General features: G+C 51.3%; 1 protein-coding gene across 1 annotated transcript; it reads right to left on the bottom strand.

Moving 5' to 3' along the window:
- Nucleotides 1–1,863: 1,863 nt before the first annotated feature.
- On the bottom strand, nucleotides 1,864–14,024 carry LOC137310700 (deleted in malignant brain tumors 1 protein-like). The gene is made up of 10 exons (XM_067978386.1): nucleotides 13,646–14,024; nucleotides 13,016–13,330; nucleotides 10,059–10,199; nucleotides 9,309–9,614; nucleotides 8,856–9,203; nucleotides 8,286–8,600; nucleotides 4,349–4,663; nucleotides 3,604–3,918; nucleotides 3,056–3,370; nucleotides 1,864–1,913 (listed from the first exon to the last, which is right to left on the bottom strand). The coding sequence occupies exons 1-10, from the start codon at nucleotides 14,022–14,024 to the stop codon at nucleotides 1,864–1,866; spliced, it is 2,799 nt and encodes a 932-aa protein (XP_067834487.1).
- Nucleotides 14,025–14,115: the final 91 nt, after the last annotated feature.

Genomic DNA, 14,115 nt, shown 5'->3' on the forward strand with positions numbered 1-14,115 from the left:
TCTCAGTCTTGAAAGCCCCAACTGACCCCCAGAATCCACAGCTTTTTGGGGGGAGAGAGTTCCAGATTCCCACTCCCCCTTTGTGTGAAGAAATGCTTCCTGACATCGCCCCTGAACGGGCCGAGCTCCAATTTTAAGATTCTGCCCCCTTGGTCTGGACTCCCCCCACCACCCAGAGGAAATAGTTTCTCTCTATCGACCCTGTAAAATCCTTTAATCATCTTAAACCCCTCGATTAGATCCCCCCTTAATCTTCGATACTCGAGGGAACACAAGTCTAGTCTGTGTGACCCGTCCTCGTAATTTAACCCTTTTAGAACGGGGATTAGAAGTGAGTTTTGTGGGGGCGGAGGGGGTGGGGACAGACACAGCAGGAAGGCCGATGGTTCTGTTAATGTGTCTCCTTTGTCAGCAGCTCTTTGTGACCAATGATTCACCCCCAGCCCAGGCCCGATGTCCCCAGTCTTTCTCAGGGAACCTCACAGGGCAAAACTGATACCAATTCCGGCCAGATTTGGAGGATGTGAAACACCAGCAACTCCCATTAATACAGTCCCTTTACCGCAGTGAAACATCCCCAGGGAGCTTCACAGGAGCGATTATCAAACAGAATTTAACACCGAGCCACGTGAGGAGATATTGGGACAGGTGACCAAAAGCTCGGTCAAAGAGGGAGGTTTTAAGGAGCGTCTTAAAGGAGGAGAGAGAGAGGGGGAGAGTTCTAGGGAGGGAATTCCAGAGCTTAGGGCCCAGGCAGCTGAAGGCACGGCCGCCAATGGTGGAGCGATTAAAATCGGGGGATGGACAAGAGGCCAGAATTGGAGGTGCGCAGAGATCTCGGAGGGTTGTAAGGGCTGGAGGAGATTATAGAGGTAGGGAGGGGGGCGAGGGCCATGGAGGGATTTGAACAGGAGGATGAGAATTGTCGAGGCTGGAGGAGGTTACAGAGATAGGGAGAGGGGTGAGGGCCATGGAGGGATTTGAACAGGAGGATGAGAATTGTAGGGGCTGGAGGAGGTTACAGAGATAGGGAGGGGGGCGAGGGCCATGGAGGGATTTGAACAGGAGGATGAGAATTGTCGAGGCTGGAGGAGGTTACAGAGATAGAGAGAGGGGTGAGGGCCATGGAGGGATTTGAACAGGAGGATGAGAATTGTAGGGGCTGGAGGAGGTTACAGAGATAGGGAGGGGGGCGAGGGCCATGGAGGGATTTGAACAGGAGGATGAGAATTTTAAAATCGAGGCGTTCCTGGGCTGAGAACCAGTGTAGGTCCAGTGTGTTACGACGCAGCTGCACAGCCATAGAATCGTATAATAATACAGCACAGAAAGAGGCCACTCGGCCCATCGAGACTGTGCCGATGAACTTACCATCCAATCAAAGACAGGGAGTTCCTTGCACTCCCATCAACCGAGCCACTCACCTGAGCAGGTAACTCCACTCACCTGAGCAGGTCACCCCACTCACCTGAGCAGGAAACTCCACTCACCTGAGCAGGTAACCCCACTCACCTGAGCAGGTAACTCCACTCACCTGAGCAGGTAACTCCAGCGTCCTGCCTGTGTCTGCAGTTATTCACCCCCCATGGGTTGGCAGGGCACTGATCGAGGGCAGGCTCTGTCCCGTTACACCTCACATCATCCAACCAGATGGGCCCAGTCCCCTCTCCATATTGGGCGGCTCTTGTTCCTATCCCACAGTTCAACAGTCTGCAGACGACTCTCGCTGCATTTATATCCCAGCCATCACCGCAGACGGTCCCCCAGACAGAGTTACGATAGACCTCAACTCTCCCGGAGCACATGTTCTTCCCGTTCACCAGACGCACGGGCACCGGACCTGGAATAGAGACGGGAACACGGTCAGACTGGTCTGGGATTACGGGGACTTTCACTGGGGTCATCGTCTGGACCTGGAATAGAGACGGGAACACGGTTAGACTGGTCTGGGATTACGGGGACTTTCACTGGGGTCATCGTCTGGACATTTGGGCCCAGGTGTCAGTCTCCCCCCAATATTCACACTCACCTGAGCAGGTAGCAAAGGGATGCAGACAGGTTAAGTGAGTGGGCAAGAAGGTGGCAGATGGAGTATAATGTGGGGAAATATGAGGTTATTCACTTTGGTCGGAAGAATAGAAAAACAGAATATTTTGTAAATGGTGAGAAACTATTAAATGTTGGTGTTCAGAGGGATTTGGGTGTCCTGGTACACGAAACACAGAAAGTTAACATGCAGGTACAGCAAGTAATTCGGAAAGCAAATGGTATGTTGGCCTTTATTGCAAGGAGTACAAGAGTAAGGATGTCTTACTACAATTGTACAGGGATTTGGTGAGACCTCACCTAGAGTACTGTGTACAGTTTTGCTCTCCTTATCTAAGGAAAGATATACTTGCATTCGAGGCGGTGCAACGAAGGTTCACTAGATTGATTCCTGGGATGAGAGGGTTGTCCCATGAGGAGAGATTGAGTAGAATGGGCCGATACTCTCTGGAGTTTAGAAGAATGAGAGGTGATCTCATTGAAACATATCAGATTCTGAGGGGGCTTCACAGGGTAGATGCTGAGAGGCTGTTTCCCCTGGCTGGAGAGTCTAGAACTCGGGGGCATAGTCTCAGGATAAAGGGTGGGACATTCAAGACTGAGATGAGGAGGGATTTCTTCACTCAGAGGGTTGTGAATCTTTGGAATTCTCAACCCCAGAGGGCTGTGGATGCTCAATCGTTGAGTATATTCAAGACTGAGATGGAGAGATTTTTGGACTTCAGGGAAATCGAAGGGATATGGGGATTGGGCGGGAAAGTGGAGTTGGTCGAAGATCGGCCATGATCTGATTGAATGGCGGAGCAGGCTCGAGGGGCCGAATGGCCCACTCCTGCTCCGATTTCTTATGTACACTTGAGCAGGTAACCCCACTCACCTGAGCAGGTAACTCCACTCACCTGAGCAGGTAACCCCACTCACCTGAGCAGGTAACCCCACTCACCTGAGCAGGTAACCCCACTCACCTGAGCAGGTAACTCCACTCACCTGAGCAGGTAACTCCACTCACCTGAGCAGGTAACTCCAGCGTCCTGCCTGTGTGTGCAGTTATTCACCCCCCATGGGTTGGCAGGGCACTGATCGAGGGCAGGCTCTGTCCCGTTACACCTCACATCATCCAACCAGATGGGCCCAGTCCCCTCTCCATAGTAGGCGGCTCTTGTTCCTGACAGGGCCGTCCCACAGTTCAACAGTCTGCAGACGACACTCGCTGCAATTATATTCCAGCCATTATCGCAGACGGTCCCCCAGACGGAGTTATGATTGACCTCAACTCTCCCAGAGCACATGTTGTTCCCGTTCACCAGACGCACGGGCACCGGACCTGGAATAGAGACGGGAACACGGTTAGACTGGTCTGGGATTACGGGGACTTTCACTGGGGTCATCGTCTGGACCTGGAATAGAGACAGGAACACGGTTAGACTGGTCTGGGATTACGGGGACTTTCACTGGGGTCATCGTCTGGACATTTGGGCCCAGGTGTCAGTCTCCTCCCAATATCCCCACTCACCTGAACAGGTAACTCCACTCACCTGATCAGTTAACCCCACTCACCTGAGCAGGTAACTCCAGCGTCCTGACTGTGTGTGCAGTTATTCACCCCCCATGGGTTGGCAGGGCACTGATCGAGGGCAGGCTCTGTCCCGTTACACCTCACATCATCCAACCAGATGGGCCCAGTCCCCTCTCCATATTGGGCGGCTCTTGTTGCTGACAGGACCGTCCCACAGTTCAACAGTCTGCAGACGACACTCGCTGCGTTTCTATCCCAGCCATTATCGCAGACACTCCCCCAGACGGAGTTACGATAGACCTCAACTCTCCCGGAGCACATGTTGTTCCCGTTCACCAGACGCACGGACACCGGACCTGGAATAGAGACGGGAACACGGTTAGACTGGTCTGGGATTACAGGGACTTTCACTGGGGTCATCGTCTGGACCTGGAATAGAGACGGGAACACGGTTAGACTGGTCTGGGATTACGGGGACTTTCACTGGGGTCATCGTCTGGACCTGGAATAGAGACGGGAACACGGTCAGACTGGTCTGGGATTACGGGGACTTTCACTGGGGTCATCGTCTGGACCTGGAATAGAGACGGGAACACGGTCAGACTGGTCTGGGATTACGGGGACTTTCACTGGGGTCATCGTCTGGACCTGGAATAGAGACGGGAACACGGTTAGACTGGTCTGGGATTACGGGGACTTTCACTGGGGTCATCATCTGGACATTTGGGCCCAGGTGTCAGTCTCCCCCCAATATCCCCACTCACCTGAGCAGGTAACCCCACTCACCTGAGCAGGTAACTCCAGCGTCCTGACTGTGTGTGCAGTTATTCACCCCCCATGGGTTGGCAGGGCACTGATCAAGGGCAGGCTCTGTCCCGTTACACCTCACATCATCCAACCAGATGGGCCCAGTCCCCTTTCCATAGTAGGCGGCTCTTGTTGCTGACAGGGCCGTCCCACAGTTCAACAGTCTGCAGACGACACCTGCTCCTTTAATGTCCCAGCCATTATCGCAGACGGTCCCCCAGACGGAGTTACGATAGACCTCAACTCTCCCGGAGCACATGTTGCTCCCGTTCACCAGACGCACGGGCACCGGACCTGGAATAGAGACGGGAATACGGTTAGACTGGTCTGGGATTACAGGGACTTTCACTGGGGACATCGTCTGGACATTTGGGCCCAGGTGTCAGTCTCCTCCCAATATCCCCACTCATCTGAACAGGTAACTCCACTCACCTGAGCAGGTAGCAAAGGGATATAGACAGGTTAAGTGAGTGGGCAAGAAGGTGGCAGATGGAGTATAATGTGGGGAAATGTGAGGTTATTCACTTTGGTAGGAAGAATAGAAAAACAGAATATTTTGTAAATGGTGAGAAACTATTAAATGTTGGTGTTCAGAGGGATTTGGGTGTCCTGGTACATGAAACACAGAAAGTTAACATGCAGGTACAGCAAGTGATTAGGAAAGCAAATAGTATGTTGGCCTTTATTGCAAGGAGGTTGGAGTACAAGAGTAAGAAAGTCTTACTGCAATTGTAAGGAATCTTACAACACCAGGTTATAGTCCAACAATTTTATTTTAAAATCACAAGCTATCGGAGACTATCTCCTTCGTCAGGTGAGTGAGTGAATGAGAGGTTCTCAAATCGCATATCTTATATTAGGCTGGGACACCATCACACCAATCAAAGGTGTCGTTGGTGTTCAGACAGGATAGCCACGGAAAACAGTAGGTCCCAGTATACTGAATACACATTGTGTCAAATTACACAGACAGAGAGAAAGAGACCCTAAAGGCAGAGAGAGAGAGAGAATTTCCAGTTGTATTAAAAACAGATAACTTTTTTTTCCCTGCTGGTGGGGTTACGTGTAGCGTGACATGGACCCAAGATCCCGGTTGAGGCCGTCCTCATGGGTGCGGAACATGGCTATCAATTTCTGCTCGGCAATTTTGCGTTGTCATGTGTCTCGAAGGCCGCCTTGGAGAACGCTTACCCGAAGATCGGTGGCTGAATGTCCTTGACTGCTAAAGTGTTCCCCGACTGCGAGGGAACCCTCCTGTCTGGCGATTGTTGCGCGGTGTCCGTTCATCCGTTGTCGCAGTGTCTGCATGGTCTCGCCAATGTACCATGCTCCGGGGCATCCTTTCCTGCCACGTATGAGGTAGACAACGTTGGCCGAGTCACAGGAGTATGAACCATATACCTGGTGGGTGGTGTCCTCTCGTGTGATGGTGGTATCTGTGTAGATGATCTGGCATGTCTTGCAGAGGTTACCGTGGCAGGGTTGTGTGGTGTCGTGGACGCTGTTCTCCTGAAAGCTGGGTAATTTGCTGCGAACGATGGTCTGTTTGAGGTTGGGTGGCTGTTTGAAGGCGAGTAGTGGAGGTGTGGGGATGGCCTTAGCGAGGTGTTTGTCGTCATCGATGACATGTTGAAGGCTGCGGAGAACATGGCGTAGTTTCTCCGCTCCGGGGAAGTACTGGACGACGAAGGGTACTCTGTTGGTTGCGTCCCGTGTTTGTCTTCTGAGGAGGTCTATGCGATTCTTCGCTGTGGCCCGTCGGAATTGTCGATCGACAAGTCGAGCGTCATATCCCGTTCTTACGAGGGCGTCTTTCAGCGTCTGAACACTTCTCACCACGATGGACGTCTCGGCACTATACACCAGTATCCCCCACGATGACGGCATCGCTGCAACAGCCTCAATACTCAACACCAACAGCAGCCAATCTCCAGACGCCATCCTACAACTCATCCGCTTCATCCTGGATCACAATGTCTTCACCTTCGACAACCAGTTCTTTACCCAAACACACGGAACAGCCATGGGGACAAAATTCGCACCCCAATACGCCAACATTTTCATGCACAAGTTCGAGCAGGACTTCTTCACTGCACAGGACCTCCAACCAACGCTATACACCAGATACATCGACGACATTTTCTTCCTATGGACCCATGGCGAAGAATCACTGAAGAGACTGGAGATTGGCTGCTGTTGGTGTTGAGTATTGAGGCTGTTGCAGCGATGCCGTCATCGTGGGGGATACTGGTGTATAGTGCCGAGACGTCCATCGTGGTGAGAAGTGTTCAGACGCTGAAAGACGCCCTCGTAAGAACGGGATATGAGGCTCGACAAACACCTCGCTAAGGCCATCCCCACACCTCCACTACACGCCTTCAAACAGCCACCCAACCTCAAACAGACCATCGTTCGCAGCAAATTACCCAGTTTTCAGGAGAACAGCGTCCACGACACCACACAACCCTGCCACGGCAACCTCTGCAAGACATGCCAGATCATCTACACAGATACCACCATCACACGAGAGGACACCACCCACCAGGTATATGGTTCATACTCCTGTGACTCGGCCAACGTTGTCTACCTCATACGTGGCAGGAAAGGATGCCCCGGAGCATGGTACATTGGCGAGACCATGCAGACACTGCGACAACGGATGAACGGACACCGCGCAACAATCGCCAGACAGGAGGGTTCCCTCGCAGTCGGGGAACACTTTAGCAGTCAAGGACATTCAGCCACCGATCTTCGGGTAAGCGTTCTCCAAGGCGGCCTTCGAGACACACGACAACGCAAAATCGTCGAGCAGAAATTGATAGCCAAGTTCCGCACCCATGAGGACGGCCTCAACCGGGATCTTGGGTCCATGTCACGCTACACGTAACCCCACCAGCAGGGAAAAAAAAGTTATCTGTTTTTAATACAACTGGAAATTCTCTCTCTCTCTCTCTGCCTTTCGGGTCTCTTTCTCTCTGTCTGTGTAATTTGACACAATGTGTATTCAGTATACTGGGACCTACTGTTTTCCGTGGCTAACCTGTCTGAACACCAACGACACCTTTGATTGGTGTGATGGTGTCCCAGCCTAATATAAGATATGCGATTTGAGAACCTCTCATTCACTCACTCACCTGACGAAGGAGATAATCTCCGAAAGCTTGTGATTTTAAAATAAAATTGTTGGACGAAAACCTGGTGTTGTAAGATTCCTTACAATTGTCCACCCCAGTCCATCACCGGCATCTCCACATCATGGTTACTACAATTGCACAGGGATTTGGTGAGACCTCACCTGGAGGACTGTGTGCAGTTTTGGTCTCCTTATCTAGGGAAGGATATACTTGCCTTCGAGGCGGTGCAACGAAGGTTCACCTGATTGATTCCTGGGATGAGAGGGTTGTCCTATGAGGAGAGATTGAGTAGAATGGGCCGATACTCTCTGGAGTTTAGAAGAATGAGAGGTGATCGCATTGAAACATATCAGATTCTGAGGTGGCTTCACAGGGTAGATGCTGAGAGGCTGTTTCCCCTGGCTGGAGAGTCTGGAACCAGGAGGCATAGTCTCAGGATAAGGGGTCGGCCATTCAAGACTGAGATGAGGAGGAATTTCTTCACTCAGAGGGTTGTGAATCTTTGGAATTCTCCACCCCAGGGGGCTGTGAATGCTCAGTCGTTGAGTATATTCAAGACTGAGATCGATAGATTTTTGGACTCGAGGGGAATCAAGGGATATGGGGATCGGGCGGGAAAGTGGAGTTGAGGTCGAAGATCGGCCATGATCTGATTGAATGGTGGAGCAGGCTCGAGGGGCCGAATGGCCCACTCCTGCTCCGATTTCTTATGTTCACTTGAGCAGGTATTCCACTCACCTGAGCAGGTAACCCCACTCACCTGAGCAGGTAACCCCACTCACCTGAGCAGGTAACTCCAGCGTCCTGACTGTGTGTGCAGTTATTCACCCCCCATGGGTTGGCAGGGCACTGATCGAGGGCAGGCTCTGTCCCGTTACACCTCACATCATCCAACCAGATGGGCCCAGTCCCCTCTCCATATTGGGCGGCTCTTGTTCCTGACAGGGCCGTCCCACAGTTCAACAGTCTGCAGACGACACTCGCTGCAATTATATCCCAGCCATTATCGCAGACGGTCCCCCAGACGGAGTTACGATAGACCTCAACTCTCCCGGAGCACATGTTGTTCCCGTTCACCAGACGCACGGGCACCGGACCTGGAATAGAGACGGGAACACGGTCAGACTGGTCTGGGATTACGGGGACTTTCACTGGGGTCATCGTCTGGACCTGGAATAGAGACGGGAACACGGTCAGACTGGTCTGGGATTACGGGGACTTTCACTGGGGTCATCGTCTGGACATTTGTGACCAAGTGTCAGTCTCCTCCCAATATCCCCACTCACCTCAGCTGGGAACTCCACTCACCTGAGCAGGTAACTCCACTCACCTGAGCAGGTAACTCCACTCACCTGAGCAGGTAACTCCAGCGTCCTGACTGTGTGTGCAGTTATTCACCCCCCCTGGGTTGGCAGGGCACTGATCGAGGGCAGGCTCTGTCCCGTTACACCTCACATCATCCAACCAGATGGGCCCAGTCCCCTCTCCATATTGGGCGGCTCTTGTTGCTGACAGGGCCGTCCCACAGTTCAACAGTCTGCAGACGACACTCGCTGCGTTTATATTCCAGCCATTGTCGCAGACGGTCCCCCAGACGGAGATACGATCGACCTCAACTCTCCCGGAGCACATGTTGTTCCCGTTCACCAGACGCACGGGCACCGGACCTGGAATAGAGACGGGAACACGGTTAGACTGGTCTGGGATTACGGGGACTTTCACTGGGGTCATCGTCTGGACATTTGGTCCCTGGTGTCAGTCTCCTCCCAATATCCCCACTCACCTGAGCAGGTAACTCCACTCACCTGAGCAGGTAACTCCAGCGTCCTGCCTGTGTGTGCAGTTATTCACCCCCCATGGGTTGGCAGGGCACTGATCGAGGGCAGGCTCTGTCCCGTTACACCTCACATCATCCAACCAGATGGGCCCAGTCCCCTCTCCATATTGGGCGGCTCTTGTTCCTATCCCACAGTTCAACAGTCTGCAGACGACTCTCGCTGCGTTTATATCCCAGCCATTGTCACAGACGGTCCCCCAGACAGAGTTACGATAGACCTCAACTCTCCCGGAGCACATGTTGTTCCCGTTCACCAGACGCACGGGCACCGGACCTGGAATAGAGACGGGAACACGGTCAGACTGGTCTGGGATTACGGGGACTTTCACTGGGGTCATCGTCTGGACATTTAGTCCCAGGTGTCAGTCTCCTCCCAATATACCCACTCACCTGAGCAGTTAACCCCACTCACCTGAGCAGGTAACTCCACTCACCTGAGCAGGTAACTCCACTCACCTGAGCAGGTAACTCCACTCACGTGAGCAGGTAACTCCACTCACCTGAGCAGGTAACTCCACTCACCTGAGCAGGTAACTCCACTCACCTGAGCAGGTAACTCCAGCGTCCTGACTGTGTGTGCAGTTATTCACCCCCCCTGGGTTGGCAGGGCACTGATCGAGGGCAGGCTCTGTCCCATTACACCTCACATCATCCAACCAGATGGGCCCAGTCCCCTCTCCATATTGGGCGGCTCTTGTTCCTGACAGGGCCGTCCCACAGTTCAACAGTCTGCAGACGACTCTCGCTGCGTTTATATCCCAGCCATTGTCGCAGACGGTCCCCCAGACGGAGTTACGATAGACCTCAACTCTCCCGGAGCACATGTTGTTCCCGTTCACCAGACGCACGGGCACTGGACCTGGAATAGAGACGGGAACACGGTCAGACTGGTCTGGGATTACGGGGACTTTCACTGGGGTCATCGTCTCGACATTTGGGCCCAGGTGTCAGTCTCCTCCCAATGAACCCACTCACCTGAGCAGGTAACCCCACTCACCTCGAATCATAGAACCAAAGAAAAGATACAGCAAAGGGGGCCACTCGGCCCATCGTGTCCATGCCGTCTCGAGGAACAACCAGGTGCCCATTCTAATCCCACCTTCCAGCACCCGGTCCGTAGCCCTGCAGCTTACAGCACTTTAGGTGCAGGTCCAGGTACTTTTTAAAAGAGTTGAGGGTCCCTGCCTCTACCACCAATTCGGGCAGCGAATTCTATACACCCACCACCCTCTGGGCAAAAAAGTTTTCCCTCATGTCCCCTCTAATCCTTCCATCAAACAGTGTAAATCTATGTCCTCTCGTTCTTGTCCTGTCTGCTGGGAACCTGAGCTGTTGATCCAAGTAACCCCACTCACCTTGGAACATCGGAACATTGGAACAGGAGTAGGCCATTCAGCCCCTCGTGCCTGCTCCGCCATTTGATAAGATCATGGCTGATCTGTGATCTAACTCCATATACCTGCCTTTGGCCCATATCCCTTAATAGCTTTGGTTGCCAAAAAGCTATCTATCTCAGATTTAAATTTAGCAATTGAGCTAGTATCAATTGCCGTTTGCGGAAGAGAGTTCCAAACTTCTACCACCCTTTGTGTATAGAAATGTTTTCTAATCTCGCTCCTGAAAGGTTTGGCTCTAATTTTTAGACTGTGCCCCCTACTCCTACAATCCCCAACCAGCGGAAATAGTTTCTCTCTATCCACCCTATCTGTTCCCCTTAATATCTTATAAACTTTGATCAGATCACCCCTTAACCTTCGAAACTCCAGAGAATACAACCCCAATTTGTGCAATCTCTCCTCGTAACTTAACCCTTGAAGTCCGGGTATCATTCTAGTAAACCTACGCTGCACTCCCTCCAAGGCCAGTATGTCCTTCCGAAGGTGCGGTGCCCAGAACTGCTCACAGTGCTCTAGGTGCGGTCTAACCAGGGTTTTGTATAGCTGCAGCATAACTTCTGCCCCCTTGTACTCCAGTCCTCGAGATATAAAGGCCAGGATTGCATGAGCTTTATTGATTATTTTCTGCACCTGTTCATGCCACTTCAATGATCTATGTACCTGAACCCCTAAGTCCCTTTGGACATCCACTGTTTTTAACTTTTTACCATTTAGAAAGTACCCTGTTCTATCCTTTTTTGATCCAAAGTGGATGACCTCACATTTGTCTGCATTGAATTCCATTTGCCACAGTTTTGCCCATTCACCTAATCTATCAATATCACTTTGTAATTTTATGTTTTCATCTACACTGCTTACAATGCCACCAATCTTTGTGTCATCGGCAAACTTAGATATGAGACTTTCTATGCCTTCATCTAAGTCGTTAATAAATATTGTGAATAATTGAGGCCCCAAGACAGATCCCTGCGGGACTCCACTAGTCACATCCTGCCAATGTGAGTACCTACCCATTATCCCTACTCTCTGTCGCCTTTCGCTCGTCCGACTTCCTAACCAAGTCCGTACTTTTCCCTCGATTCCATGGGCTTCTATCTTAGCTAACAGTCTCTTATGTGGGACCTTATCAAATGCCTTCTGGAAGTCCATATAAATAATACCCATTGACATTCCCCTGTCCACTACTTTAGTCACCTCTTCAAAAATTTCAATCAGGTTTGTCAGGCACGACCTACCTTTCACAAATCCATGCTGGCTCTCTCTGATTAATTCTCAAGGTGTTCAGTCACCCTATCCTTAATTATAGAGTCCAGCAATTTCCCCACAACAGATGTTAGGCTAACTGGTCTATAATTCCCTGATTTCCCTCTCTCTCCTTTCTTAAAAAGCGGAGTGCCATGTGCAATTTTCCAATCCAGAGGGACAGTTCATCAATCTAGAGAACTTTGAAAGATTATAGTTAGGGCATCTGCAATGTGCTCACCTACTTCCTTTAAAACCCTGGGATGGAAACCATCTGGTCCTGGGGATTTTTCACTCTTTAGTGCTATTATTTTCTTCATTACTGTTGCTTTACTTATGTTAATTTTATCGAGTCCCTGTTCAATATTAGTTTTCTTGGGATTTCCGGCATGCTATCCTCTTTTTCGACGGTAAATACTGTCGCAAAGTAATTGTTCAACATGTCCGCCATTTCCCCATTGTCAATGACAATATCCCCACTTCCAGTTTTTAAGGGGCCAACACTGCTCCTGACCACCTTCTTTTTCCTAATATAACTATAGAAGTTCTTCGTATTGGTTTTGGTATCCCTTGCAAGTTTCTTTTCATACTCTCTTTTTGTAGCTCTTACTATCTGTTTTGTGACCCTTTGTTGATCTTTGTATCTTTCCCATTCGCCAGGATCTGTGCCATTTTTTGCCTTTTTGTATGCCCTTTCCTTATGTCTTATACTGTCCCTTACCTCTTCAGTTGTCCATGGCTGTTTTTATTGGCAAGTAGAGTTCTTGCCCCTCAGGGGTATAAACTGATTCTGTATCACGTTAAATGTTTCTTTAAACATTTCCCACTGATCATCAGTCGTTTTACCCATTAACAGATTTGCCCAGTTTAATGTGGACAGTCTCTGTCTCATCCCATTGAAGTCGGCCTTGCACAAGTCTAGAATCTTAGCAACTGATTCACTTTTTTCCCTTTCAAACACGACATTGATCATGTTATGATCGCGATTGGATAGATGTTCGTCTACAGTTAAGCCTGAGCAGGTAACCCCACTCACCTGAGCAGGTAACTCCAGCGTCCTGACTGTGTGTGCAGTTATTCACCTCCCATGGGTTGGCAGGGCACTGATCGAGGGCAAGCTCTGTCCCGTTACACCTCACATCATCCAACCAGATGGGCCCAGTCCCCTCTCCATATTGGGCGGCTCTTGTTCCTGACAGGGCCGTCCCACAGTTCAACAGTCTGCAGATGACACTCGCTGCGTTTATATCCCAGCCATTATCGCAGACCGTCCCCCAGACGGAGTTACAATAGACCTCAACTCTCCCGGAGCACATGTTGTTCCCATTCACCAGACGCACGGGCACCGGACCTGGAATAGAGACGGGAACACGGTTAGACTGGTCTGGGATTACGGGGACTTTCACTGGGGTCATCGTCTGGATATTTGGGCCCAGGTGTCAGTCTCCCCCCAATATCCCCACTCACCTGAGCAGGTAACCCTCACTCACCTGAGCAGGTAACTCCACTCACCTGAGCAGGTAACTCCACTCACCTGAGCAGGTAACCCCACTCACCTGAGCAGGTAACTCCACTCACGTGAGCAGGTAACCCCACTCACCTGAGCAGGTAACTCCACTCACCTGAGCAGGTAACTCCACTCACCTGAGCAGGTAACTCCACTCACCTGAGCAGGTAACTCCAGCGTCCTGACTGTGTGTGCAGTTATTCACCCCCCATGGGTTGGCAGGGCACTGATCGAGGGCAGGCTCTGTCCCGTTACACCTCACATCATCCAACCAGATGGGCCCAGTCCCCTCTCCATATTGGGCGGCTCTTGTTGCTGACAGGGCCGTCCCACAGTTCAACAGTCTGCAGATGACACTCGCTGCGTTTATATCCCAGCCATTATCGCAGACGGTCCCCCAGACGGAGTGACGATAGACCTCAACTCTCCCGGAGCACATGTTGTTCCCGTTCACCAGACGCACGGGCACCGGACCTGGAATAGAGACGGGAACATGGTTAGACTGGTCTGGGATTACGGGAACTTTCACTGGAGTCATCGTCTGGACCTGGAATAGAGACGGGAACACGGTTAGACTGTTCTGGGATTACGGGGACTTTCACTGGGGTCATCGTCTGGACCCGGAATAG

Source organism: Heptranchias perlo, unplaced genomic scaffold (assembly GCF_035084215.1).
Source record: "Heptranchias perlo isolate sHepPer1 unplaced genomic scaffold, sHepPer1.hap1 HAP1_SCAFFOLD_272, whole genome shotgun sequence".
Lineage (NCBI taxonomy): Eukaryota > Metazoa > Chordata > Chondrichthyes > Hexanchiformes > Hexanchidae > Heptranchias > Heptranchias perlo.

Bases quoted from the DNA above. Each gene is read 5' to 3' on its own strand.
- LOC137310700 (XM_067978386.1), bottom strand. From the start codon at position 14,024: ATGACTCCAGTGAAAGTTCCCGTAATCCCAGACCAGTCTAACCATGTT. The intron at 10,200-13,015 runs GTGAGTGGGGTT...TCTCTATTCCAG, and splicing joins CGCTGGAGTTACCTGCTCAG to GTCCAGTGCCCGTGCGTCTG. The intron at 9,615-10,058 runs GTGGGACGGCCC...TCTCTATTCCAG, and splicing joins CGTCTGCAGACTGTTGAACT to GTCCGGTGCCCGTGCGTCTG.